The sequence below is a fragment of the Lithobates pipiens genome, unplaced genomic scaffold, assembly GCF_037356315.1.
Source record: "Lithobates pipiens isolate NorthernLeopardFrog02 unplaced genomic scaffold, aLitPip1_a1.2 Scaffold_16, whole genome shotgun sequence".
In the NCBI taxonomy this organism is placed as follows: domain Eukaryota; kingdom Metazoa; phylum Chordata; class Amphibia; order Anura; family Ranidae; genus Lithobates; species Lithobates pipiens.
The window spans coordinates 310,207,657-310,234,831 of NW_027507748.1; the positions used below are offsets into that span (position 1 = coordinate 310,207,657).

The window sequence follows — 27,175 nt, forward strand, 5'->3', positions numbered from 1 at the left end:
GAAAATACACATTGACCAATGTTACCTGGGTAGCTCCAATTAGTTTGGGGGTTTTACGTAATTTTCTAGCAAAAAATAAGGATTTTAAATTGTAAGCAACAAATTTTAGAAAAAAGCTTAGGCATGAAAGGGTTGAGCTACCAAGTGCTGGAACTATACTGCTAGAGTGCATTTTTGGTGGCAATGATAGTTATAGACCGTCTGGATGTGCACGGAGGATGATAGGTGTGTTTCAGATGCGGTAAAGGTTCGGTATAATGTGATATAGGGTTTGTATAGGTGCAGTCTAGGTTTGAAATAAGTGCAGTATGGATTGGTTACACTTGGTGTCCTGCGCTTAGTTGCTCAGTCTTTGCTGGTGTAGTGCTACCCCCGAAGGAGCCGCTTAGGTATAATTGGTTCTATACTCTGCCTCTCAACTCCAAGAATAGTCTCAACCCCTCTGGCACACCTAGTAGGAAAGCTAGTGCAACAACAGCAATGCAAGACACATGTTATGATAAAAACAAAACAAAAAAACCCCAGAAATCGTCTTTACTGTGAAGTTTCTTTGACAAGGTAACAAACAGTAGCAGTCTATCTCAAGTAAATTAACTGTATGTTAATGACTGCTGATCAAGAGCACTATAACTCAATATATTATATCAGGCTGCTTTCAGGGGATTCCACAACTGCGAATAACCCCAAGAGCAGACGTGAGCACTCTAATAGCAATAAATCACAATATGACAACTTATACCAGATTGGTTACCTTTACTCAAATTGGCTCTATAAGTCCAGGCAGGAGGAGAGCAGAAGAATTATGCTCTCTTTTGTCCCATGACACCACAGGCCCAACTATATACATCATACTTAATTCAGTGGTATAACTCCCAAGTCAGACTACTCCGCAGATACACAACATATTGTATACAAAGCCCTGAGTATTATTATTACACAGGATTTCTATAGCGCCAACAGTTTGTGCAGTGCTTTACAACTTGAGGACAGACAGTACAGTTACAATACAATTCAATACAGGAGGAAGTCCCTGCTCAAGAGCTTACAATCTAGAAGTATGTGTGTGCGTGCCCGTATGGCACCAGTAACGTCAGTCCCTTAGAAGAAGAATGAGGCCTTGGATCTTCCGCTAGCCACTTTAGTTGGTGCACTTGGAACTCCTGCTTGGCAAAGTGAACCTGTCGTATGCTGACAGTATCCAGATAGCAAAGAGGACATTGTATTGCTAAACAGGACATCAATGAGATCCAGGTTCTGGTGTGGGCAAAGTGAAGTAACTTTGTGTGCAGTGACCTTGTTTTGGGCAAGTGCCCTCTCACCAATCATGTGATCAAGGCCTAAACTAACGTCCTGGAACAGGCAGGCTCTTCTGGTAACCATAATGGTCACCACACATTGGAATGCCTTATGCCATTGATGCAGGTGCGCCTGGATATATGCACCAGCGACCCGCTCTCAGGCTGGATGTTCCCACCTGGCTGTGGACGGCTGAAAAGAAGCCGTGAACTGACCCAGGAGGCAACTGCTCTCCCCTTGGTCTAGTCTCCTTTCCTGCCTCGTGTTGACTGACTACCCTCAGGCAAAACCAGATGGTGGTCTGGTTCTTTTTCCCCCCACAGCATGCTGAGGTGTGTATTTCGGTCCCCCAAGGACTACGATGGGGTCAGGAAACTGCATGTCCCACAATTCCTTGCTACAGTACTGCTTTTTAATGATTGGCTCCCTCCCTCTGCCAATAAGGATGCAGAGGAGGGAACAGACAAACAGTTGCATGTTTGTGTGTGAGCGCCATGCGCATTACTAATTAGTGAGGAGGAAAAATCCCCTGCAGGAGCTGACAGGGATGCTCTCCCTTTAATGAGAGCCTCGGTCAGCTTGGCATGGCCGTGGGAGGTGCAGGGCACCAGCTACACACGCCCCAAAGGAAGTAACAGTCCTTGACCTGGGACATGGTTTTTAAAATACATGCAGAAAAAAAAACACGTACACAGGAAAACAATTTGCATTTGCAATAGAACCTGGCAGAGGAACCTCCCATCAATAAGCATAGGAAGGAAGGTTATCCTGCCTACAAGCCACCTTAATTGGAATGGCCCAGCTAGATGTTCCAGGGGGTGAGTTAAGTTGCCCTTCACCAAATCTGTGTTGAGAAGGTCAGGCTCTGCAAGAGTCCCTTGAGGGCTGAGGATAACTTTTTCGTGTGCTCTCACCCAACACATCACAGATCGGTATCTTGAGAGGATGCATAACTCTTTGCTTTCTCAGTTTCATTCGCTTGGGCATAGTAGGCTCACTAGCCTCTTCCTGTTTGACCTTTTTTGCCTCCTGCAGATCAGTTTCTTTCCCTTCTACTATGGATCCTTCTTCATCCACTGTGGAAGAGGGAGACACTTCTGGCCCTCCTGCTGGCAGGGAGAGTAAGGGATCACATCTGAGGACAACAGGGGCTAACGGCGGCTTCACCAGATCTGTGTTGGTCCCTACAGTTGACAGACTTCCTGTGGATCCTCGCAACCTAGGACACAAAATGGCCAGTGTCTTGAAGTTGACCAGGCAGGTAGCCATCACAAGGGTAGTCTTCCATTTGAATACCCAGGATCTCGATATCTTCCAACTTTTTTAGGGGTATATACCACAAATACCTCTCGTAAAAGTCTCTGGTCAGCAATGTAATCTGAGCACCTGAGTCAAGAAGGGCTCTTGTGTAAATTCCTTCAACCAAGACAGCCACTACCGACAAAGGGCCTACTAACTTGGCAGGAAGTTTTGTGGAAGCATTGAACTAGCAGGTTTTCCTGACTGGTGTGCTACCATCCTCTTCTGGTGCTGAGAATGCATTTTCCAATGACATTTTGGAGGCGGATAAGCATTCTTTACTGAAACAGCATACACTGCAGATACCCTCCATTGTTCTCTTGCAGAATCAGTCAAAGTTCTCCTTGAAGGTCCTGGCCTCACCATGCTTGGGTCACTTCGCTGTGGTCCATGCCAGCCTTCTACTCTTTTCAACGGACTTGGGCATACCCTCTGGTAATGACAGACACCTCCACAATTTAGGCAGACGTCTGGATTCGGTAGCCTCTTGCCATGCATGGCAGACGAGGCCGGAGGTACACTAGGCCCTGTAACGGCCTCATCTGACAACTCTGTGAACCTTGCTTCCAGCAGGTTCATCATTTCCATCATCTGAGACATTTGTATCTTCAATGCAGCCATTTCAGACTTGATATCCAGCTGCTCTGCACAACATGTGGGTAGTGCCGGTGTGCACTCTTGCGACCTGCCTTAACCCACTCATCATCTCTCTTAACTAGGACTTCTGAGTCTTCAGGAGCACGCTCTCTGAGTCACCATTGACTGACTGTATTGGTCACCCCAACACTGACAGCAGATTCCAACCTTTGGCCCTTCTTGCTTTCCAGCAGGGCCTTCTCTTTTCTAATGATCTATATAAATTTTGAGTAAGTGAGAGAGTCACTAAAACCCCAGGTTGAAGTTTTATCACAGAAGGATCCAGCGGCTGAGCCCCTCTTTGCATCTGTTGTATGAGGGTCCTACTTGCAACTTTGGCTTCCAGTCCAATCTTCATTATGACTTGGTGCAGAATCTTATCTAGCCACATGACTTAGGCCGATAGCTTCTCACCCTCCATTTGGAAAGTGTGGTTAAAGAAATTCTGCACCAGCTTCAATTCTCCCATAAACCTCACAGAGCGCTCCCAAACACTCGGAAGTAGTACAGCTGGGTTTATCCCATTTCCTGATCACATACAAAGCTGGGACCCGCAGACTTTCAACCACTCTTTGTCCTTTTACTATGTTGGGCCACTTCCCACTCTTCAACTGTCAAAAATAATTACTGTCTCTTTGAAGAGCACTACTATATTGTATGCTCTGTAATATTACCATCTAGTGTGACAGCATGCATCACAAAAGTTTAAGGTTAGAATTGTTACACCAGATCAGGGGTAGGCAACCTTTTGAGCAGTGTGCCACAAAATGTTTTCAAAGAAATTGAGCGTGGCGATTTTATAACAAAAAAAATGTCAACTGCACACTCTCAATCATGAAATAGATTTTATATACATAAAGTGCTGTACACTACTTTAACCACTTAACAACCGCCCATTGCCGATTAACGGCTTCAGGGCGGTTGTTTAACTCTGAGAGGCCGTTAATTAACGGCCTCCCAGAATTCTGCTCTCGCGCGCCCCCTGGGGCGCGCACACGAGAGCATCCGTGACCGCTGGGTCCAGTGGACCCGGTGCATCACGAATCACGGTAAACGGCCGCTCATCGCGGCCGTTTACCACGGGATCGCTCCGTCAAATGACGGAGTGATCACTTGTAAACAAGCCGGCGTCATGTTATGACGCCGGTTCCTCCCTCCCCTCTCTGTACCGATCGGTACAGCGGAGGGGGAAGAGATCGGTGTCAGCAGCGATGTGGGCTGCATCTGCAGTGCCCACATCGCTGCTCACCGAAAATTAACCCCTCAATTCCCTGCAAATACTCTGCATTACTCTGCAATTCCCTGCAAATACTCTGCATTACTCTGCAATTCCCTGCAAATACTCTGCATTACTCTGCAATTCCCTGCAAATACTCTGCATTGCCCTGCAACGCTCCGCAATGCCCTGCAACGCTCCGCAATGCCCTGCAACGCTCCGCAATGCCCTGCAACGCTCCGCAATGCCCTGCAACACTCCGCAATGCCCTGCAACACTCCGCAACGCTCTGCAATACCCTGCAACACCCGCCAATACCCTGCAACACTCTGCAATGCTCTGCAACCCCCGCCGATACCCTGCAACACTCTGCAATGCTCTGCAACCCCCGCCGATACCCTGCAACCCCCGCCGATACCCTGCAACACTCTGCAACACCCGCCAATACCCTGCAACACCCGCCAATACCCTGCAATGCTCTGCAACGCAGTACTCTGCAACACCATGCTCTGAGATACCCAGCCATAGTCGGTGATACCCTGCAATACCCAGCCATAGACATCTCCCGCCGCCCTCCGCCGCTTCTACCGAATCGCTAATACGATCAAAGCCAGAATCTTTTTTTTTTTTTTCAGGCTTCCCAGCTTAGAGGTGAGATGTGGGTCTTATTGACCCCACATCTCACTGTAAAGAGGACCTGTCATGCCATATTCCTATTACAAGGGATGTTTACATTCCTTGTAATAGGAATAAAAGTGATCAAAAAAATTATTTTTGGGGAAAAAAATGTCAAACTAAAATAAATAAAGTAAAATGAACAATAAAAATTTTTTTATTTTTAAAGCGCCCCTGTCCCCATGTGCTCGCATGCAGAAGCGAACGCATGCGTAAGTCCCGCCCACATATGAAAACGGTGTTCAAACCACACATGTGAGGTATCGCTGCGAACGTTAGAGCGAGAGAAATAATTCTAGCCCTAGACCTCCTCTGTAACTCAAAACATATAACCAGTAAAAAAAATGTAAATCGTCGCCTATGGGGATTTTTAAGTAGCGACGTTTGCCGCCATTCCACGAGCGTGTGCAATTTTGAAGAGTGACATGTTAGGTATCGATTTACTCGGTGTAACTTCATCTTTCACATTATGCAAAAATTGGGCTAACTTTACTGTGTTTTTTTTTTTTTTTTAAGCACAAAACAGTTTTTTTTCCAAAAAAAAGCATTCGAAAAATTACTGCGCAAATACCGTGCGAGATAAAAAGTTGCAAAGACCACCATTGTATTCTCCAGGGTGTTTGCTAAAAAAACATATATAATGTTTTGGAGTTCTATGTAATTTTCTAGCAAATAAATGATGATTTTTACATGTAGGAGAGAAATGTCAGAATTGTCCTGGGTGCTCCAGAACACCTGATGGCGCTCCATGCATGTTGGGCCTCTGTATGTGGCCACGCTGTGTAAAAGTCTCACACATGTGGTATCACCATACTCGGGAGTAATAGCAGAATGTGTTTTGGGGTGTAATTTGTGGTATGCATATGCTGTGTGTGAGAAATAACCTGATATGACAATTTTGTGAAAAAAAAAAAAAAAGTAAAAAGAATCTTGATTTTGCAAAGAATTGTGGGAAAAAATGACAACTTCAAAAAACTCATCATGCCTCTTACTAAATACCTTGGAATGTCTTCTTTACAAAAAGGGGTCATTTGGGGGGTATTTGTACTTTTCTGGCATGTTGGGGTCTCAAGAATTGAAATAGGCCGTCAGTACTTCAGGTGTGATCAATTTTCAGATATTGGCACCATAGCTTGTGGACTCTATAACTTTCACAAAGACCAAATAATATCCACCAATTTGTACTTATTTTTACCAAAGATATGTAGTAGTATAAATTTTGGCCAAAATTTATGAAGAAAAAATTACTAATCTGCTAAATTTTCTAACAGAAACAAAGAAAAATTCGTTTTTTTACAGAATTTTCGGTATTTTTTCTTTTATAGCACAAAAAATAAAAAACCCAGCGGTGATTAAATACCACCAAAAGAAAGCTCTAGTTGTGTGAAAAAAAGGACAAAAATTTCATATAGGTCCAGTGTTGCATGACTGAGTAATTGTCATTCAAAATGCGAGAGCACCGAAAGCTGAAAATTGGTCTGGTTATTAAGGGTGTTTAAGTGCCCAGTGGTCAAGTGGTTAATAGTGACAAATTAACATCCTGCACTCTGACGCCTCAGATCAGTCCCAATTCATGCACCTTCACACCTCAGATCACTGCAATGCACTTCCTTTCAGATCTGCCCCACTGCTTTATCCCCCTGCTTTTCTGTCCCACCACTGTACCCCCTTGCTCTTGTCCCAATACTATACCTCCCTGCACATCTGCTCCACTGCCATATCCCCACGCGCTTCTGCCTCACTACTGAATCTTCTCATCTGTCCTAACACTGTAACCCGCTTTCTCATCTGTCCCCACCAATGTACCTCCCGCACATCTGTCCCAGCAATACACCTTTCACATCTGCCACAACACTGAATCCCCCTGCTCATCTGTCCCACTGCTGAACCCCTCATCTCTTCCACCACTTTACCTCCCTGCACATCTGCCCCACCGCTGTACCCTCCCCTCCTGCTCTTCTGTCGCACCTGAACTCAATCCTGCTCATTTTTCCCACCGCTGTACCCTCGTCTCATCTATGATACAAGTGATATGCAGAGTGTTGAAAGGAAGCAGAGATGAGACACATCTACCTGTCCTGGCACACTCATCCTTCTGATCCGCCTCGCGCATCCAGCCCACATGCTTGTATGTGATGTCACATACAAGCATCTGAAATGAATGCGCAGTGATGAGCTCAGGTCAGGGGCATTTTCTGAAAGCAGTGGACCTATGTGCAGGATCATACAGTTGGGCCCCCGGAGCTGAGAAAGTATAGCGCTCTGCACCTCAGCAAAAGCTGGGTGATTTTCACTGCACTGTACAAACAATATTTCCCATCTTTTACAATGTGTGGGGGCACAGTGCCTCCTCCTCAATGCAGGTACGGCATGGGGAATTCTGAAATTGGAATGCAATTGAAATTGCATTGGCATGCACTTACACTTCCTCCCCATCAGCAGAACAGTGGAGGAGAGTAGAGTGCCATTAAGAGGCTTCACATGACACAGGTTGCCTACCCCTGCACCAGATACTGTAAACAGTGAAAGTTTGATAAAATGTGCTGGCAGCTATTTGGATGTACTATGTTAACTGCAGAGTTACCCAACCCTCAATGACAATCATTCTGGCACCTGGCACTTAGGTTGTTTAAAATCTGTGGCACATGAGGCAGAGAGTGCCATTGTCACATTCTGACAGCAGCAGTGGATTTTGAGACTACCGCAGTCATGGTTCACTTTGTCTATATCTGCAGTGTGCTTGGTAAAACATGCGTAGATGAATGACCCATATGGTTTTAATATCACACTAAACTGCAGCATATAGATGTAAACCAGACAAAATAAATAACAGGCTCTCTCTACTTGAAATGCATTTTCTTGCAACAAAATACAAGTTTGACTACATAAAAGACAAATGTTAATAGGCCATTTAGGTGCGTTATGTTTGCGGTACGAAAGGTTTGTAACATCTTTGGGTAAAGTCAATTTTTTGCAACCTGCATCAAAGTTCAACTACTGTATCATGCTTCAAAAAAAAAAAAAAAAAAAAAAAAAAAAAAAAAAAGTACTTAACACACCATTCCCACAGTACATTTAAAACACAGATGTGAACATGCCCAGCACTACATGGCTTTTTAAAGCGAAGTAAACCCATCCATAAAACCGTTACATTTCTGGCATGTGCCCTAAATGAAACACTCCCATTGGTTGTGCCATCAACTAAACTGTCAAATTATCCAATGGCTGGTATAGAGCTGTGGCTGCTAACCTGTGCAAAAGTCTAACTTGGGAGTTCCGAGGCAACTACAATAACGGTTTAAAAGAAAACTGAAGGCAATGCATTTTTTTTTTATTTATTTAGATAGGGTTAGTCATGTTTTTTCTTGCTATTCACTTTACTCTTAAAGTGGTTGTAAACCCTTACAAACCACTTTGACCTACAGGTAAGCCTAGATTAAGGCTTACCTGTATGTCCAAGCAATATCTCCTAAACCTATATGGTTTAGGAGATATTTGCCCGGAAACGGGCACCGCTGTCTACGGCGTATGCGCCGTAGACATCGGCGCGCAGGCGCACTGAGCGCGGCATTCTCCGCGGCGGAGCTGCCGCGCGCATGCGCGGGAGTGACGTCATCGCGGCTTCGCCGAATGACAGCGGCGGAGCTGCGAGACCCCACCAACAAGATGGATGCGGCGGACTACAGGGGACAGCGGCGACTTCGCTGGCTCCTGTGTCAGGTAAGTGACACATAATGGGCTACTATGCGATGCATAGTAGTCCATTATGCTTTGCCTTTGCAGGGAATGAAAGAGGAAGTAAACTCATCAGGGTTTACTTCCTCTTTAAAGAAAATGTTTTCTTGGCACCTTTTCTCACATTAGGGTGGCTGCTATGGGGCCTATATTTGAATCTAGGCTTTTGCAATATTTAAATGGGCGATGTTGATTAAACATAATTCACGGGCTGGCTTCCTCTAGCGGCATCTCAAGAAAAAAAAATTGAATATAAACAAATATAACCTTTCATTCCATCCCAGATAGCTTGGTATAGCACTATTGAAAAAGCTAATATGGCAAAGCCAATACATTTACCATGGTTAAGATGTGTCTGCAGCACAAGCAAGTCATGAGACTAAATACGTTGACTCCTTAGGAATAAAAACTTTTAAAAAACACCTATGCACATTACCATCTTATGTGGTTACGGTTTACTGCTTAAAAGTGGTTGTAAACCTCAGACATGAAATATGAACAAAGGATATCTCTATAGTGGGTACTTGTCTCAATTAAAAGCACTAGGTGTCATTTCTGTCTCCTACTTTTCTCCTCCATTATCACTTCTGACAAGTTTTCCTGACACCAAGAGAAAAATGGTGACGGAAAGGGAGCTCCAGCAGATTGACAACCTCGGCTCTGTTCATGTGTGCTATATGAAGGTGGGTGTGTCCCATCCCTCCAATCAGTTCTCCTTACTGAGCACTGCAGAGTGTCATTTCAGCTCTCTGCCCCCCGATTTCTGAACAGCTTTATAAATTCAGCACTTAGAACACATGTAGAGAAGGCAGATAGAACTTATGTAGGAGGATCGATTTCATCTTTGTATCACCTGAGGCCAGTCAATTCACTGGGTATATGTGAGGATTTACAAACACTTTAACTATGCACACTCAACTATCACAGAGGAACTCCAGGTAGGAAATGCATCCAATCCTTGCAGTTCTGCATGCACTTAGAGAACATACCCTGACTATATGCAAAACAGTGTTGAACATGAAAAAGCAGGCTACACAATCCCAAAGATAGTCAATTTTTCTGTCAAGCAGTAGAATGACTGGCTAGTGCAAAAAATGTGCATCAAAACTAGGGCAGCTGCCATCACATGTACCTCGCTTCATATAAAAACGATCAAACCCGATTATCTGCCCCAACATTCTTTTACACCTACTTCATAATTTAGCCCCAACTTAATTCAAATACAGTATGTACCAGTAATGGATCACACTGGCAGTTTAACATATACACGCAAACCAGTCTGTTGGAACGTTTCTTTATTAAGTTACAAGAAAGCATTTAATCAAAGAGCCCAAATCCCATGTCTTCATCGGACTCTTCAGATTCTTCCTTTACTTCTTCTTTCTTTTCAGCTAAAATAAAAATAGGCGATTAAAAATGATGGATTCCAATTCTTTAGACCAGATCACTCCATAAAAGAGAACCTGTCACAGTCCATGCTACCACACAGATGTTAAAGTGGTTGTAAAGGTACAAGGTTTTTAACCTTCATGCATTCTTCTGTGTGCAGCAGCCCCATCCAATACTTAGCTGAGCCCCCTCTCAATCCAGCAATGTTCACAAGAGCCTTTGCTCTCTCCAGGGACTCACGCTTGATTGGCTTTTGGCAGCAGCCGGAGTCATCAGCTCCCACTGCTGTCAATCTTAGCCATAAGCCAATCAGGAGACAGAGGGCGCAGGGCTGAGCCACAGCTCCATGTGTGAATGGACAAACAGAGCCGTGGATCAGAAGCGCGCCCGCTTAGGTGACCCTAGAGCAAGCCGCTTTACACTTAAATGCTATAAAAAAAAAAAAACCCCACACAACAACATATTTCCCCTTTAAAACCATTGGGCGGAAGCGAACTTTGACGTTGCTTCCATCATCCAATGTTATGGAGCCGAGTGGGGACCATCATTCTCTCACTCAGGTCTAAGAAAATTGGGGATACGTAAAGCAAAAAATAAATAAATAATAAAAAAAATATATATATTTATTAGGGAAAGGACAACATTTTTGTTTGGGTACAACGTCGCACAATCAGTTAAAGCGACAGTGTCATCGCAAAAAACGGCCTGGTCATTGAGCATCCAAATTTCCTGGGGCTGAAGAGGTTAAGTGTTCAGCTGAATGGCTCTTTAAATGAGCATGTAGCAAGTTCCTCACTGCACTTTAGCAGGGGTACAGCTTCAAAGCTATGGAGGTCCGTTTGTTCACACTACGCTACAGCATGCCTACCGCGACTTTAGCCACACAATTAGGTATTACTGGTTAAAAAGCACCATCATCCATTTCTGATCAATCTCTGCCACAATCTCATGTCTAATCCTAGTGTTTCTTTTATCAAAGGCTTTACCAAAGACAGCACAGGTGGAATAGGTGGTCACATGCACAGAGGAAAAATGTGGCAATTACCTGGAGCAGCAGCTCCACCAGCAGCTGGAGCTGATGCAGGAGCAGCAGACACGGCGCCCCCAGATGGAACTGAACACAGCTTTGAAAGGCCTACAGAGGAAAATAAAAAAAATATATATATATAAAATGTCAAATATTTTACTGAAGAAGTATAAAAACGTTTAACCAGCTGCACAGCCAGTGTTTTAACAAGATACTGAATTTGTGAATCTAGCATAGCTCTGAGAAGCCCTTAGGCCTCTTGTACACTGCAGCTTGGAAAGAAAAAAAAAAAAAAAAAAAATGCAGTACAGCTTTTTTTTTTTTTTTACACACAGGCATGTAAACAAGTATATACAGTGGATGGATAAATATATAAAAAAAGTCTACACACCCTGGTAAAATGCATGGTTTCTGTGATGTAAATTAGACAAAGATTAAATAATTTCAGCAAATGTTTCACCTTTAATGGAACCTATAAACTGTACAACTCAGCTGAACAAACTGAAATCTTTTAGGTGGAGGGAAGTAAAAACAAAAGAACTAAAATAATATGGTTGCATAAGTAGGCACACCCTTAAAGTGGTTGGGGTGTATGCTTGGGGTCGTTGTCATGCTTAAGGCTAGGTTCACACCATAGCGATGCGGGAACGCCGCCAATCCGCGGCGTTTTCCCGCATCGCATGCCTCCCGCCGGCAGTTCACACTGCCCTATGCGGACTGCTGGGGGTGTCAATGTTATGTTAATGACACCCCCAGATCCGTCTGCATATCGCAGTGCGATCTGCACACTCGCACAGGAATCGGATCGCATGGTGTGAACCCCCATGCGATCCGATTCTGCTGCGGACCAAAAAAAGGGTCCCGTGCGAGTTTGCGGCGGGAGCGATGCGAATTCAGCCATACTATCTGTATGGCTGAACTCGCATCGCTACAGAGATCAGATGTGATTTGCACTGCAGTGCGAATCACATCCGGATCTCCCACCCGCAGCAGTGTGAACCCAGCCTAAAGATGAATTTCTTCTTCATGTTCAGCTTTCTAGCAGAAGCCTGAAGGTTTTGTGCCAATACTGACTGGTATTTAGAATTGTTCATATTTCCTTCTACATTGACTAAGGCCCCTGTTCCTGCTAAAGAAAAACAGCCTCAAAGCATGATGCTGCCACCACCATGCTTCACGGTGGGTATGTTCTTTTGGCGATATGCAGTGTTTTTGCACAACATATCTTTTGGAATTATGGCCAAAAAGTTCAACCTTGGTTTCAGACCAGAGCACATTTTCCCACATGCTTTTGGGAGACTTCAGATGTGTTTTTGCAAAATGTATCAGGGCTTGGATGTTTTTCTTCGTAAGAAAACGCTTTAGTCTTGCCACTCTACCCCACAGCCCAGACATATGAAGAATACGAGAGATTGTTGTCACATGTACCACATAGCCAGTGCTTGCCAGATATTACTGCAGCTCCTTTAATGTTGCTGTAGACTTCTTGGCAACCTCCCTGACCAGTTTCATCTTCACTGTTGTGTCATATTTTCTCCACTTGATGACTGTCCTCACTTCCATGGTATATCTAATGCCTTGGAAATTATTTTACCCTTCTCCTAAATTTATACCTTTAACACCGAGATGCCTCAGATGCTTTGGAAGCTCTGTGCAGACCTTGACTTTTGCTGTAGGATGCGACTAAGAAAATTTCAGGAAAGACGTACTAGAACAGCTGAACTTTATTTGGAGTTAATCAGAGGCACTTTAACCACTTGCCGACCGCCGCACGACGATGTACGTCGACAGAATGGCACGGGCAGGCATATGGGCGTATATTTAAGTCCCTGCCTTCCCGCGGGTGGGGGGCTCGATCGGGCCCCCCCCCGGTGCCTGCGGCGGTCGGTATTCGTTCGGGAGCGATCCGGGATGAGGGGGGCGGCCATTCATTCATGGCCACCCCCTCGCGATCGCTCCCGACAAATGGAAATCCTTCGTGACATCACTTCCTCTCCTGTAATGTAAACACAGGCAGAGGAAGTGATGTAATCTCTCCTCGTGTCGGTATTTTTCGTTCCGGCACCGAGGAGAGAGGATCGGTGAGTTGCACCAACACGACACTACACAGTAGAACATGCCAGGCACACTCACACCCCCCCTTTACCCCCCGATCACCCCCCCCAGTCACAGTGACACCAATGCATTTTTTTTTTTTGCATTGGTGTCATTTGTGACTGTAATAACTGTTAGGGCAGTTAGGGTTAGCCCCCTTTAGTTCTAATGTACCCCCCTAACCCCCCCCCCCAATAAAGGTTTAACGCCGTGATCACCCCCCGTCGCCAGTGTCACTAAGGCTGGGTTCACATGCAGCGGTTTATGAGAACGGATGTGATTCGCACCGCACTGCAAATCACATCCGATCTCTGCGATTCGAGTTCAGCCATTCGCCGCACCCGCCGCAAATTCGCACGGGACCCTTTTTTTGGTCCGCAGCAGAATCGGATCGCATGGGTGTTCACACCATGCGATCCGAGTTTGCAGATCGCACTGCGATATGCGAACTGATCTGGGGGTGTCATTAACATTTCACTGACACTCCCAGCAGTTCGCATAGGGCAGTGTGAACTGCCGCCGGGAGGCATGCGATGCGGGAACCCGCCACGGATTCGTGGCGTTCCCGCATCGCTCCAGTGTGAACCCAGCCTAATAAGCGATCGTTTTTCTGATCGCTGTATTAGTGTCACAGGTGACGCTAGTTAGGCAGGTAGGTATTTAGGTTCGCCGCAGCTTTTTATAGCGCCAGGGACCCCCATATACTACTGCATAAAGCCCCCTGATTGCCCCCTAGTTAACCCTTTCACCAGTGATCACCATATAACTGTTACAGGTGACGCTGGTTGGTTAGTTATTTTTTTATAGTTTCAGGGCACCCGCCATTTATTACCTAGTCTCACTAGTGTACCCCTAAATTTAGGGGTGTCTACTTTCCAAAATGGGGTCATTTGGGGGGGGGGTTTGTGCCATCTTGGCATTTTATGGCCTTCAAAACTGTAACGCCCTTAGAAAGCCTGAAGGCGGTGCTTGGTTTTCGGGGCCCCGTACGCGGCTAGGCTCCCAAAAAGTACCACATATGTGGTATCCTCGTACTCAGGAGAAGCAGCAGAATTTATTTTGGGGTGTCATTTCACATATGCCCATGGCATATGTGAGCAATATATCATTTAATGACAACTTTGTGTAAAAAAAAATACATTTTTTTTGTCATTATTCAATCGCTTGAGGCAAAAAAATAAAATATTCAATGGGCTCAACATGCCACTTATCAATTTCCTTAGGGGGTCTACTTTCCAAAATGGGGTCATTTGGGGGGGGGGGGGGGTTTGTACTGCCCTGCCATTTTAGCACCTCAAGAAATGAGATAGGCAGTCGTAAACTAAAAGCTGCGTAAATTCCAGAAAACGTACCTTAGTTTGTAGATGTGACAACTTTTGCGCAAACCAATAAATATACAGTTATTGGCTTTTTTTTTTACCAAAGACATGTGGCTGAATACATTTTGGCCTAAATGTATGACTAAAATTGATCAAAATTTGCGGTCTTTTTACGTTTATATCGCAAAAAATAAAAATCGCAGAGTCAGTCAAATACCTTTAAAAGAAAGCTCTATTTGTGGGAAGAAAAGGACGCAAATTTCATTTGGGTACAACATTGCATGACCGCGCAATTACCAGTTAAAGCAGCGCAGTGCCAAATTGTAAAAAGACCTCTGGTCATTTACCAGCAAAATGGTCCGGTCTGAAAGTGGTTAAAATGATGGCAGGTGTGTACTGACTCCTAGTTAACATGAGTTTGAATGCGATTGCTTAATTCTGTACACAGCTACATACCCAGTTATACGAGGGTGTGTACACTTATGCAACCACATTTTTAATCTCCCTTCCCCCCCTTAAAATATTTTAAGTTTGTTTTTCAATTGAGTTGTACAGTTTATAGGCCACATTAAAGGTGGAAAAAGTTCTGAAATTCATCTTTGTCAAAAATTTTTTACATCACATAAACCTGACATTTTAACAGGGGCGTGTAGACTTTTTATATACAGACATACATAGTTGCGCTCATAAGTTTACATACCCTGGCAGAATTTATAATTTCTCAGAGAATATGAATAACACAAACTTTTCAATCATGGGTAATGTTTGGCTAAAGCCATTTATTATCAATAAACGGTTTACGTTTTTTATTTTTAAATCATAATGGCAACCTAAACTACCCAAATGACCCTGATCAAAAGTTTCATACCCCAGTTCATAATACCGTGTATTGCCCCCTTTAACATCAATGACAGCTTGAAGTCTTGTGGCAGAGGCTCTTTATCTTCTCAGATGGTAAAGCTGCCCATTCCTCTTGGCAAAAAGCCTCCAGTTACTGTAAATTCTTGGTCTGTCTTGCATGAACTGCACATTTGAGATCTCCCCAGACTGACTCGATGATACTGAGGTCAGGAGACTGAGGTGGTCACTTCAGAACCTTCACTTTATTCTGCTGTAGCCAATGACAGGTCAACTTGGCCTTGTGTTTTGGATCATGGTCATGTTGGAATGTCCAAGTACATCCCATGCGCAGCTTCCTGGCTGATGAATGCAAATGTTCCTCCAGTATTTTTTGATAACATACTGCATTTATCTAGCCAACAACTTTGACCAAATTTGCTGTGCCTTTGTAGCTCACACATCCCCAAAACATCAGCGATCCACCTCTGTGTTTCACAGTAGGAATGGTGTACCTTTCAACATAGGCCTCGTTGACTCCAAATGTAGTATTTATGGTTGTGTCCAAAAAGCTAAATTTCACTCCAAATGACTGTGCCAAAAGGTTTGAGGCTTGTCTCTGTGTCGTTTGGCATATTGCAAGTGGGATACTTTGAGGCATTTGCTTAGTAATGGCTTTCTTCTGGCGACATGACCATGCAGCCCATCTTTCTTCAAGTGCCTCCTTATTGTGCATCTTGAAACAGCCACACCACATTTTCAGTGTCCTGTAGTTTACCTGAAGTGATTTGTGGGTTTTTCTTTGCATCTCAAACAATTTTCCTGGCAGTTTTGGCTGAAATTTTTGTTGGTCTACCTGACCGTGGTTTGGTTTCAACAGAACCCCTCATTTTCTACTTCTTGATTATAGTTTGAACACTGCTGATTGGCATTCTCAATTACTTGGATATCTTTTTCTATCCCTTTCCTGTTTTATACAGTTCAACTACCTTTTCCCGTAGAGCCTTTAGCAATTATTTAGCTTTTTTGCTTTCCCCATGACTCAGAATCCAGAAACATCAGTACAGCACTGAATGAAAGATGCAAGAGTCTGTCAGGAGTCCAGAAACGCAATGACCTTTTATAAACACACACTAATTACAAGTAAACAGATCACAGGTGAGGATGGTTACCTTTAATAGCCAGTCAAACCCCTTTGTGTCAACTTGTGTGCATGTTATCAGGCAAAATCACAAGGGTCATTTGGGTAGTTTCTGTTACCATTATAATTTAAAGCATGAAAAAAGTCTATTGATAATAAATGGCTTCAGCTAAACACTAACCATGAGTGGAAAAAAGGTTTGTTATTCATAGTCTCTGAAAAATGGGCATGAAAGCAAATTCTGTCAGGGTATGTAAACTTATGAGCTCATAATATTATACACACACACACACACACACACACAAATTCCCTGAGTAAGCAAAAGTAAAAAAAGTGTGCTGTCAGTTATAAGATCAAACGTTAGCAATAGTGACCATAGTTATAGTCAAATCAATGTGGTGAATTATCTTGCTCAAACTAGCAAATTGGTAAGTGAATAAAAACAACAAAACGTGTCACTTAGTGTCGTTATTGTTCATTACTCAAATCTACTGTGCAGTATGTTTCAAAAGACACCAATGTGATATAACATAAAATGTCCAAAAACGAATCAAGAAATAAAAAATTGTGTCCAAACGATTTTTATTTTTTGAACAAACAGTTGAGTAAAAGTGCACTGTTCCCAGTTTCCTTAATGACATCCAATAAAGTGCTTCTGCTTTCCACCAGTGCTCAATAGGAAAAAAAAATGGCCTCTCCAATCCCAGATGGAGCTTTATACGGGGAAACGTGTTGGAAGGAGATAGGAGCTGAGACGTTACTGTACTCCGTACTTGGAAGTGTAAGCCACAGTCGACCCTTCTCTCTTATTTTTTATATCTAATTGCTGCAAGTGCATAATATAATATATACATACACACGGCCCAATACTAAGAATAGCTGGCTCGAGGCTCACAAGGAGATCCGGTTTGGCGATTGATTGAAGAATATGAGCCACTTCCACAGTGCTGATGTACAGCTGAACCTGGGAGGTTGGTTGAAGGACACTCTGCAATTCACGCTGTTCATGATCTCTCATAATCTAGAGATCATGGAGATTTGGCAAGGGGCCATTTTTTCTATTTTTGAGCACTGGTGGAACCCAGAAGCACTTTATTGGATGTCATTAAGAAAATCTGGGAACAGTGCACCTTTACGCATCCATTTGTCTTTTTTTTTTGAACAATCGTTTGGACACAATTTTGTTTGTTTTTGAACATTTATGTTGATATATCACATTGGTGTCCAAGACATACTGCACAGTAGATTTTGAGTAATAAACAATATGGACACCGAGTGGCAGGTTATATTTTTATTCACCGTCACCAATTTGCTAGTTTGAACAAGACAATTCATCACTGTGGTCACTATTGATAGAGTTTGATGTCTTAACTGTCGGCACAGTTATTTTTATGTAAACAAGGGCCGTGCATTCTTCAGTAAATATAAAATGGAAAAAAATCTGCATTTTTGGTCAGTGAAAGAACTGACCTGTAGTGTAGAAAAGATGGCCAAAAAGTGAGGGTAACTGTTGCCACTGCCAGAAAACTGTGTGGAAAAAGTTTCAAGGGCCCCTCCATGCACCTAGGACCCCTGGGCAGTTTGCAGAGGTGCCTGTGCCTTAAGACAGCTCTAGGAAGGGGCCAGTAAATGACAGTCGCCAGCCCCTTCCCCTGCTCTCAGTGTCCTGACAGATGCCTCTGCTTTATGGGAAAGAAAAAAAAGGCAGCACAGCAGCTGAAAGCCGACAGGAGGGACATAAGTAATTTTAGGAGCTATGGTGCCACTTTTAAAAGAAGACCTAGAAAAATAAAGACATTTTGGTTTCAGCTTTGGGTAGGTGTTCTAAACTTATACTTCTCATGACATCAGCTTAATGACTAAATAAATTAAAAAAAAAAAAAGACTCAATTAAAGGGCTTTTTAGTGGCAATGGTTCTGTATAAGGGAAGTGTATTTCTCAAACAGTGGTATAACATTCATTCACATACAAAACATACTAACCGGCATTGATAAGGTCATCAACATTTTTCCCACCAAGCTCAGATATAACCTAAGAGAAAATGCAAGAGGAGATTAAAATGATATAAAACCACTGTGATTAAACACTGTTCACAATAGCACACCACCGTTATAGGTCATCTTCCCACTCCACCAACCTCAAACACACAGTGTAGATACTTCCCCTCACAGCAGTCCTGTGAAATACCCAGCACGTGTGGATATGGAGGACCGTACGACTCACTCCTTTTCCTCACTTTATGCAGTGCCCAACACCTACACTTTGTGTAGCTCCCACAGACCAACACTTTACAGGGGGGGGGGGGGGGGGGGTTCTACTGAGGGCTCTACACCAATTGAACAGGTCAGCAGGGAATATAAATTATTAATAGCTTAGGGTGGGGCTACCAAGAGAACCTGTTACTTTGCACAGAATGAGAAAAAGGATAGGTTTACTTTAAAGTACACACAAGGAAAAATAGAATGACTGTCAAACAAAGCAGTGAAAAAAAAAAAAAAAAAATAAGACCACAACTGATCCCCCCCTTAAGCTGCAAAAGCAGCGGCTGGAGATGTACATATACCTAACCCATGATGCTTTGTAGCAAGAATTAAGCCTTATTCTGCGGACACTACCACCCACCAAACATGAAAGGGGCCCATGCTGACACTGCACTGCATCCAATGCAAGTGGTGGTACAGTATTTAGGGGGTTAAAACAGTCAGTGAAGAGGCAACATACTGCCTGTTAAACACCTCTGAAATGCAATCCACGTGCAGATTGCTTTTCAGAGGAGCAACAGTTCTTGCTGCATGTAAACAAGCCCTAAACAAGTCAAGAATCTTCACTCAAATTACATCTGTGTTCTCTTAAAAACCCAATCACGTGTATATTAAACAAACTGGGTATTACAAGTGAAACCAGCCAAACTTTCCCATAAAGACATTCTCTCCTCCTTTAATGGTCAACACATCCCTTGCACATGCAGAGTTCAGTTGTCACAAAGGCACTTGCTTGGTGTACATTCCAAATACCGCTGCATGCTGGAAGGTTGCTTCATTTTATTGCAGAAGAAACATGCAATAAGGAACCTATCTGCTCAGAACTTTAGTTCCATTTTAAGCAGTTAAAGAAACCGTTTTCTATTTATTTCTAAACATTTGAACCAAGTGAAGGAATGCTGACCATTGCAAACGTTAAATGGCTTCTGTCTCAACTCGCTTTTGTTAAACAGCTTGGTCCACTAAAGGAATTTGAAAAAAAAAAAAAAAACAATCCAGCAGGATTAACAGGTAAAAAAAAAAAAAATACAGAGTGGGCCCAGAAAAACAAAGACTGCTGTGTTAATGCCAGTGACATGTCATTTTTTATTTTAGGAACTTTAATCTACATACAATTTGTGCACTGCACTAAGCAGAGGCAATAGAAGTCCACATGTAGCATCAGATTTAGAACATCCATCATTACAAAACACATCAGAAGGTAACCACTATAGAGCTTATTCACCTTGTCCAGGCGCTCTTGATCAGCATCGATTCCTACGCTGGATAGGATTTTCTTGATATCTTTTGCTGAGGGACTGCTGTTACCACCGAGGGTGGCAAGCAGGTAAGCGGCCATGTAACGCATTCTGCAATTATAACAAAAATTTTATGACAACTCTGTACCTTTACATAAGTATATACATTATTCATGAATTAGGTTATTAAAACCTGCATACATTTTTATTGAACTGAACCCCATTACAAAGAAGTGTGCATTTCAATAGGTCCACTTTAAAATTAATCTGCATTTTGCCAATACATATACAGTAGCTCAGATGAAGACGGACCGTAGAGTCCATTTACATCCGATCTGCAGATGAATGCAAAAGTAGGGTTTTCCTCCATCATCAGAAATGGAGCAGAGAGGAGACTGATGTCAGCGGATGTTCATCTGCTGACATCCGCTATCCCATAGGGATACATGTGTTTTCATTCGAAAATGGATGGATGGATGAAAAAAAACGGACATACGGTCCGTCCGTGTGAAAGGGGCCTTATTTTGAAGGGACAGCAAATTTACACTGTTATACAAGCTGTACACTCACTACTTTACATTGTAGAAAAGTGTAATTTCTTCAGTGTTGTCACATGAAAAGATATAAAAATATTTACAAAAATCTGAGGGGTGTAATCACTTTTGTGAGATACTGTATAATCTGAGTACCAGGAAGCTCACCTCCTTCCTAATGTAAAGTGCTGACCAATGGTCAGACCCAAGTGCTGTCACATTAGAGCATTAATATAGTGTAAGCTCTGACCACGACACCAGCCCACAGCTGCTGTGTAAATCCACCTGTACAAGTCAATGGCTGTACACATTCTATGCCAGAGTTGAACAGCCATAAACATAAAAGTGCTTTTCAGGGTGGATATAAATTTACTTTTTTTAAATTGGATTTATTTTTATTATTTCAAATAGATTTTTTGGATTTTTGTCAAATTTAATAAAATGCTTTTGTTGTAAAAATCTATCTAAAGATAGGATTCTATTTAAGATACATAATTTAGATTACTCTGCAGAATGGAGCTTAGTTATGTAGCATGAGGCTGTATATTCTGCAATCTATTTACATTTTTGGTAAACTCATTCAATGAATCCAAGCTCTGAGATAACATGCACTGCATTGATGCATTCACACAATTTCACAGTAACCATGACATAAAATAAAGTTCGGGAATATTCCTTTATGCCATTGTTTTGCAAAACTATGTACACTACAAACTATATGATTAAATCGGTTCTAATATCGCTGTTTTACTAACCCGACAGCTTATTCTAAATAGGAAACCTTCATTTCGTTTGCAAATATTAAAGAGGAAGTAAACCCTTTGAAACCACTTTGACCTACAGGTAAGCCTAGATTAAGGCTTACCTGTAGGTCCAAGCAATATCTCCTAAACCTATATGGTTTAGGAGATATTTGCCCGAAAATGGGCACCGCTGTCTACGGCGCATGCGCCGTAGACAGCGGCGCGCAGGCGCACTAAATGCGGCAAGTCTAAGAATGGATTTGCCTAATTGGTCGACGTCATCGCGGCTTCGCCGCTGTGATTCGTCAGAGCTGCGAGACGTCACCAGCAAGATGGATGCGGCGGACTACAGGGGACAGCGGCGACTTCGCTGGCTCCTGTGTCAGGTAAGTGACACATAATGAGCTACTATGCGATGCATAGTAGTCCATTATGCTTTACCTTTGCAGGGAAAAAAAGAGGAAGTAAATCCATCAGGGTTTACTTCCTCTTTAAAGATTCTAACTACCAGTGAGAATAAGTCCTTACATTTAAAGAGCACTTGTGATTTCAGATATATCATGGCAGTGCCCGTTAGTGGGCATCCACATCCCTCACCTTGTTTTATCACTGCCGCATCACCAGCCATCCCATTAAAGTGAATGGGACTGTCGGTGAGTCATCAGTGGGTCAGAGGAGAATCTGTTGCAGGACAGAAATGACAGTTGCTCTTTAAAAATTATGATTTAAATCAAGCCACCCCAATGCATATGTAGTCGGATACCGTAACTATCCATCGTGGGTTCTAAACCCCAAGTGATCATGTGACTGCTGATCGCTCAGTTCTCGGAGTAGAGAGCAGTGACTTCCAATTACCACTCCCCCCGCAGCACTCACTGAAGCACCAGGCTGGAGAGGGGACAGAAGCAACATGCTGATTGCTTGAGTCAGCTGTCAATTGGGCAGGTGGGCGAATCCCAACAATACGGTTGGGTTCCTTTCAGACCTGGCATGGCTCTGATGTCAGCATGCTTCAGCCTGCTATAAGCTGACTTTGGGTCACAGCAGAGCAAAGTAAGTGCATCCCTGTGATCCAGAAGAGAAGAATGGCCAAAAGAGCTTTGTCCATACTTCTCTTTTAAAACTGATTCAAAATAAAATATACTAATCACATATGTATTAGTAACTCAAAAACGACATTCTATTGCTCTCCAAATACCTTGTTTTTCTGCTGTGATATTACTTTGTGTATTGAATTGTATTATGCATGGTGTGATTTTGCTGCGATTGTGGCTCAAAAACTGAAAACAAAACCCAGACGCGCTTGGCTCTGGGCCAAAACGTGCTGCTTGAGCTTCTTAGCTGCGACAAATACACACAGGGCAGCCCATTAAGCCCCGTGCATGCAGGCCAAATATCGGGCGGTTCAATTGAGGGGGCATGACAAAAAAAAAAAAAAAAAAAAAAAAAAAAAAGGGGGGGGGGGGGGGTCTGCCAATTGTACTCTTCAGTGTATATTGGGGTTTTTGCCAATTGGTATCTGGCCCATGAGCATGGCAGCCGGTGCGGCTTTTGTCGAAGGGGCATGACCGCAAAAGTTCATCCTATCAGCACCCAGCTGGCCAGTGTGTTCTGGCAGGGGCATCTGCCTACAGAACACAATAGCTCAGTAGGGAGATCACGGTACTAACAGTAAACGTGATGTATGCATATCCCCAAAACACAGTGCCCACAGCCATGTGCCCAGTATGGCTTAGTAAATATAGCTTCTCTCAGCTCCCCCATGACCCCTCCATCAGTATATGAGGAGAATGCCTCCCTCACACGATATATATTCGGCACAACCGATCTATAAGTCCCCTACTGAACTCACTTTAAGTCTACAAAGACACGAAACGATGTGCACGCTCCTGATCTTCAGCTCCGAGAGGGAAAGAGAGAGGCACGGGGTTTCCTGAGCAAAGAAGCAAGGACCTGAGAGTTCAAAGGTCAACATCGTATTCCCGTTCAAAGCCACTTCAATGACACATATAACGTTCTCTAATATCGCTTAATACACCATATGAAGATTTCTATGTGATTTGAGCAGCCTATTAATAATTAAGTTACTCGAGAGGTTTCAGAGCTAGCTAATACGCATGCGCAGCCTGGAACGCACTGGCTCCGAGCATATTTGTCTACTGCGTCTAGCTCCCGCACGTTAAATCGCGCATGCGCAGTGCAGCCCCGCCGTCAGCTGTTTGAGTGGCTAAGCCGCACCGGAAGTGACGCGATTTGGTTTCTGCATGAGTCGCAGACATTTTTACTACAATGGCGCTGCTCTTTGTCAATGGTTCTCTCTCTTCCTCTTCTTACTGCCTCTGCCAGGGACGCACTGCAGGCTGGGGGTAGAGTGAAGTCCTGGCAGGGGAGTCCCCGGCTTTCACATTGAGAGAACCGTCCGGGAGAGCTTAGAAAAGTAGGCTGACGGAACGGGGATGGAGAGGGTTATATGTTTGTGCGGGGATCACAGGCACATTTTACCGCCCCCCATAGCCTGGCACCATTGCTGCTTTATGGTATTATTTTAAAAACCGAATCCCCAGCGAGTGACTGGGGGATCTGGATTTTGACGCCCCCACTACCCTGGAGGCTGAGGCAGCTGCCTGACTTGCCAATTGCTAGTGCTGGTGTCCTATCATATACAGTCCCCCCAGTGGATAGTGTCCGCTGTGTACTGCGCATGCGCAGTACACAGCACACACAGTTTCCGAAGATGAACTGCGCCATGCGTCAAGGTGGTAGCCCCACCATCCAAGTGGACATAGAGTTGGAATATGAAAGAGCTGAGCGCATCGAGGTTGAGCCCCGAAGCATGGCGAGCGGCCCTGTAATTTTGCCAGCCCTATGTCCACTTGGATGGCGCAGGCGCCATTCATCTTCGGAGATTTTCCCAAGCTTCTTCTGCGCAGTACGGGGCGGACACTATATGATGGCCGGACTGAATATGCCAGAACACAGGTATTCTGACACAAAGGGGTTGATTTACAAAGCATTTGCGCTATAAGTAGCAGTGCAACGGTCGTTTTTGAATTCACAAAGCATTTGCGCCTGTAACACAGTGCAATTCACCATTTACTATGAGAATGCTGGCACACCGGGCGGCTGCGATCTGGCGCACAGCATTTTCAACTCAGAATTAAGAAGCTGGAAGTGCCAATATTATGGGGGTGATGTGAAGAAGTATAGATATGACTGTCCACGCAACAAATATGCCCAAAATAGAACGGAATATTAACTTTCTCTGAGCAAGCTTGCTGCGCCTGTAAATACACTCGGAACTGCGTGAGGTCATTTTATGCACTGAGCATGTGCAAGCGGCATTTGCGCCTCTTCAAGTGCTCTGGTTCACTGCGCCGGCAAAATCTTAGTAAATGTCAAGCCACGTAGGTTCAATTGCATAAGTTGAACAGGCACACCTCTCAACTTGACTTTTTGTTTTGCGCTGGTTCACTTCTATAGGTTTTTTTAAGGCTATTTGCACAGAGGTCATGTTAGCATTAAGAAAAAAAACCCCATGGCAAAAAAAAAAAAAAAAGGCGTGGGTGTCGCCCTCAAAATCAATACCAGGCCCTTCAGGTCTGGCATGGATATTAAGGGGAACCCCGCACCAAAAAAAAAAAAAGGAGCGGGGGCCCCCCTCAAAATCCATACTAGACCCGATTTTAAGTTGAACCCCACACCAAAAAAAAAAAAAATGGTGTGGGGGTCCCCCTCAAAATCCATACCAGACCCTTATCCGAGCACGCAACCTGGCAGGCTGCAGGAAAAGAGTGTGCCTCCCCCCTCCTGAACCATACCAAGCCACATACCCTCAACATTGGGAGGATGCTTTGGGGTCCCCCCCAAAGCACCTTGTCCCCATGTTGATGAGGACAAGGGCCTCAACCCTACAACCCTGGCTGGTGGTTGTGAGGGTCTGTGGGCAGGGAGGCATATTGGAATCTGCAAGCCCCCTTTAACAAGGGGACCCCCAGATCCTGGCCCCCCGTGTGAAATGGTAAGGGGTACACCATTTCAACATAAAAGTGTTATAAATGACAGGAGATGGTCTTTGACAATTCCTTTATTAAAGTCTTCTTTCATCTGGTCTTCTTCCTTTCTTCATCTTCTTCCTCCATCTTCTCTTCCTCCGATCCACTTCTTTCTCCGGTGTTCTCGTCCGGCATCTTCCTCCACGGCATCTCTTCTTCTTTCTCGGGCCGCTCCGTGCAATGGGAGGCTCCCGCTGTGTGAGGCTTCCCTTCTGACAGGTCTTATATAATGGAGGGCGGGGCCACCTGGTGACCGTTATATAAGACCTGTCAGAAGAAGAGAACCGTCACACAGCGGGAGCCTCCCATTGCGCGGAGCTGCCCGAGAATGAAGAAGAGACGCTGTGGAGGAAGATGCCGGGCGAGAACACCGGAGCAAGAAGAAGCGTATCGGAGGAAGAAGATGAAGAAACCGAAGGATGAAAAAAGGGAGAAGGAAGAAGACCAGAAGAAAGAAGATGAAAGAAGACTTTAACCACTTGGGTACCGCGCTATTGCCGAATGACGGCATTAGCGCGGACCTAGATTTCCGGGACTACGTCTATTGACGTCGTCCCGGTTACGAGCGGCCTGCGCGCCCCCTGAGGGGCGCGCGCGGCGCGCTCTGTGATCGGCGAGTCCGTGAGACTCGCCTGATCACCGATCCGTGTAAGGGGTCGATCCCGACCCCTTATCACGTGATCAGCTGTCAGCCAATGACAGCTGATCATGTGATAGAACGGAGCCGGTAATCGGCTATTATTCCTCCTCGCGCTGACAGCGCGAGGAGAAAAAAAAAAAGCCGATCACCGGCGGCCGTGATCGGGACATCAGTCCCGATCACGGCCAGCAATGAAAGTCACCACATGCCACCTGCCAGTGCCCACCTGCCTCCCGCAGTGCCATCCTGAAGTTTAAGAAAGTAAAAGTAAGTGCCCCCCGTCTGTGCCCATAATGCCCACAGTGCCACCCCACAGTGCCACCCACAGTGCCACCCACAGTGCCACCCACAGTGCCTCAAAGGTGCTGCACCCCAGTGCCGCCCATCAGTGCCCAGCAGTGCCGCCCATCAGTGCCCAGCAGTGCCACCTATCAGAGCCACCTATCAGTGCCACCTATCAGTGCCCATCAGTCCCATCTATCTGTGGTACCTATCAGTGCCCATCCGTGCCACTTATCCGTGCCACCCATCCGTGCCATCTTATCTGTGCCCATCTTTGCCCATCAGTGCCGCCTTATCTGTGCCCATCGGTGCCGCCTTATCTGTGCCTATTAGTGCCGCCTTAACTATGCCTATCAGTGCCCACCAGTGCAGCCTATCAGTGCCCACCAATGCAGCCTATCAGTGCCCACCAATGCAGCCCATCAGTGCCCACCAATGCAGCCTATCAGTGCCGCCTTATCAGCGCACTTCAATGAAGGAGAAAAATGACCCGTTTGCAAAATTTTATAACAAACTATTAAAACATGATTTTTTTTTTTTTTTTTTTGCATCTTTTTTTGTTTGTTTAGCAAAAAATAAAACTCCGAGCTGTAACTAAATACCACCAAAAGAAAGCTCTATTTGTGGGAAAAAAATGATAAAAATTTCATTTGGGTACAGTGTTGTATGCCCGCGCAATTGTCATTCAAAGTGCATCAGCGCTGAAAGCTGAAAATTGGTCTGGGACTGAGGGGGGTTTAAGTGCCCAGTAAGCAAGTGGT

At 44.3% G+C, this 27,175-nt stretch overlaps 1 protein-coding gene across 1 annotated transcript; it reads right to left on the reverse strand.

The window, feature by feature from the left end:
* Window positions 1-10,137: 10,137 nt before the first annotated feature.
* On the reverse strand, window positions 10,138-23,449 carry LOC143982693 (large ribosomal subunit protein P2-like). The gene is made up of 5 exons (XM_077481624.1): window positions 23,293-23,449; window positions 20,152-20,275; window positions 18,648-18,696; window positions 11,292-11,381; window positions 10,138-10,248 (listed from the first exon to the last, which is right to left on the reverse strand). Exons 2-5 carry the CDS (start codon window positions 20,272-20,274, stop codon window positions 10,175-10,177), a joined length of 336 nt encoding a protein of 111 aa, XP_077337750.1. The 5' UTR covers window position 20,275; window positions 23,293-23,449; the 3' UTR covers window positions 10,138-10,174.
* Window positions 23,450-27,175: the final 3,726 nt, after the last annotated feature.

What these genes read in the sequence shown, in the direction of transcription:
- LOC143982693 (XM_077481624.1), bottom strand. Translation starts at nt 20,274, where the DNA reads ATGCGTTACATGGCCGCTTACCTGCTTGCCACCCTCGGTGGTAACAGC. An exon ending in TGATGACCTTATCAATGCCG is followed by an intron (nt 11,382 to 18,647) that starts GTTAGTATGTTT and finishes TTTCCTCTGTAG; the next exon opens with GCCTTTCAAAGCTGTGTTCA. An exon ending in TGGTGGAGCTGCTGCTCCAG is followed by an intron (nt 10,249 to 11,291) that starts GTAATTGCCACA and finishes TTTTTATTTTAG; the next exon opens with CTGAAAAGAAAGAAGAAGTA.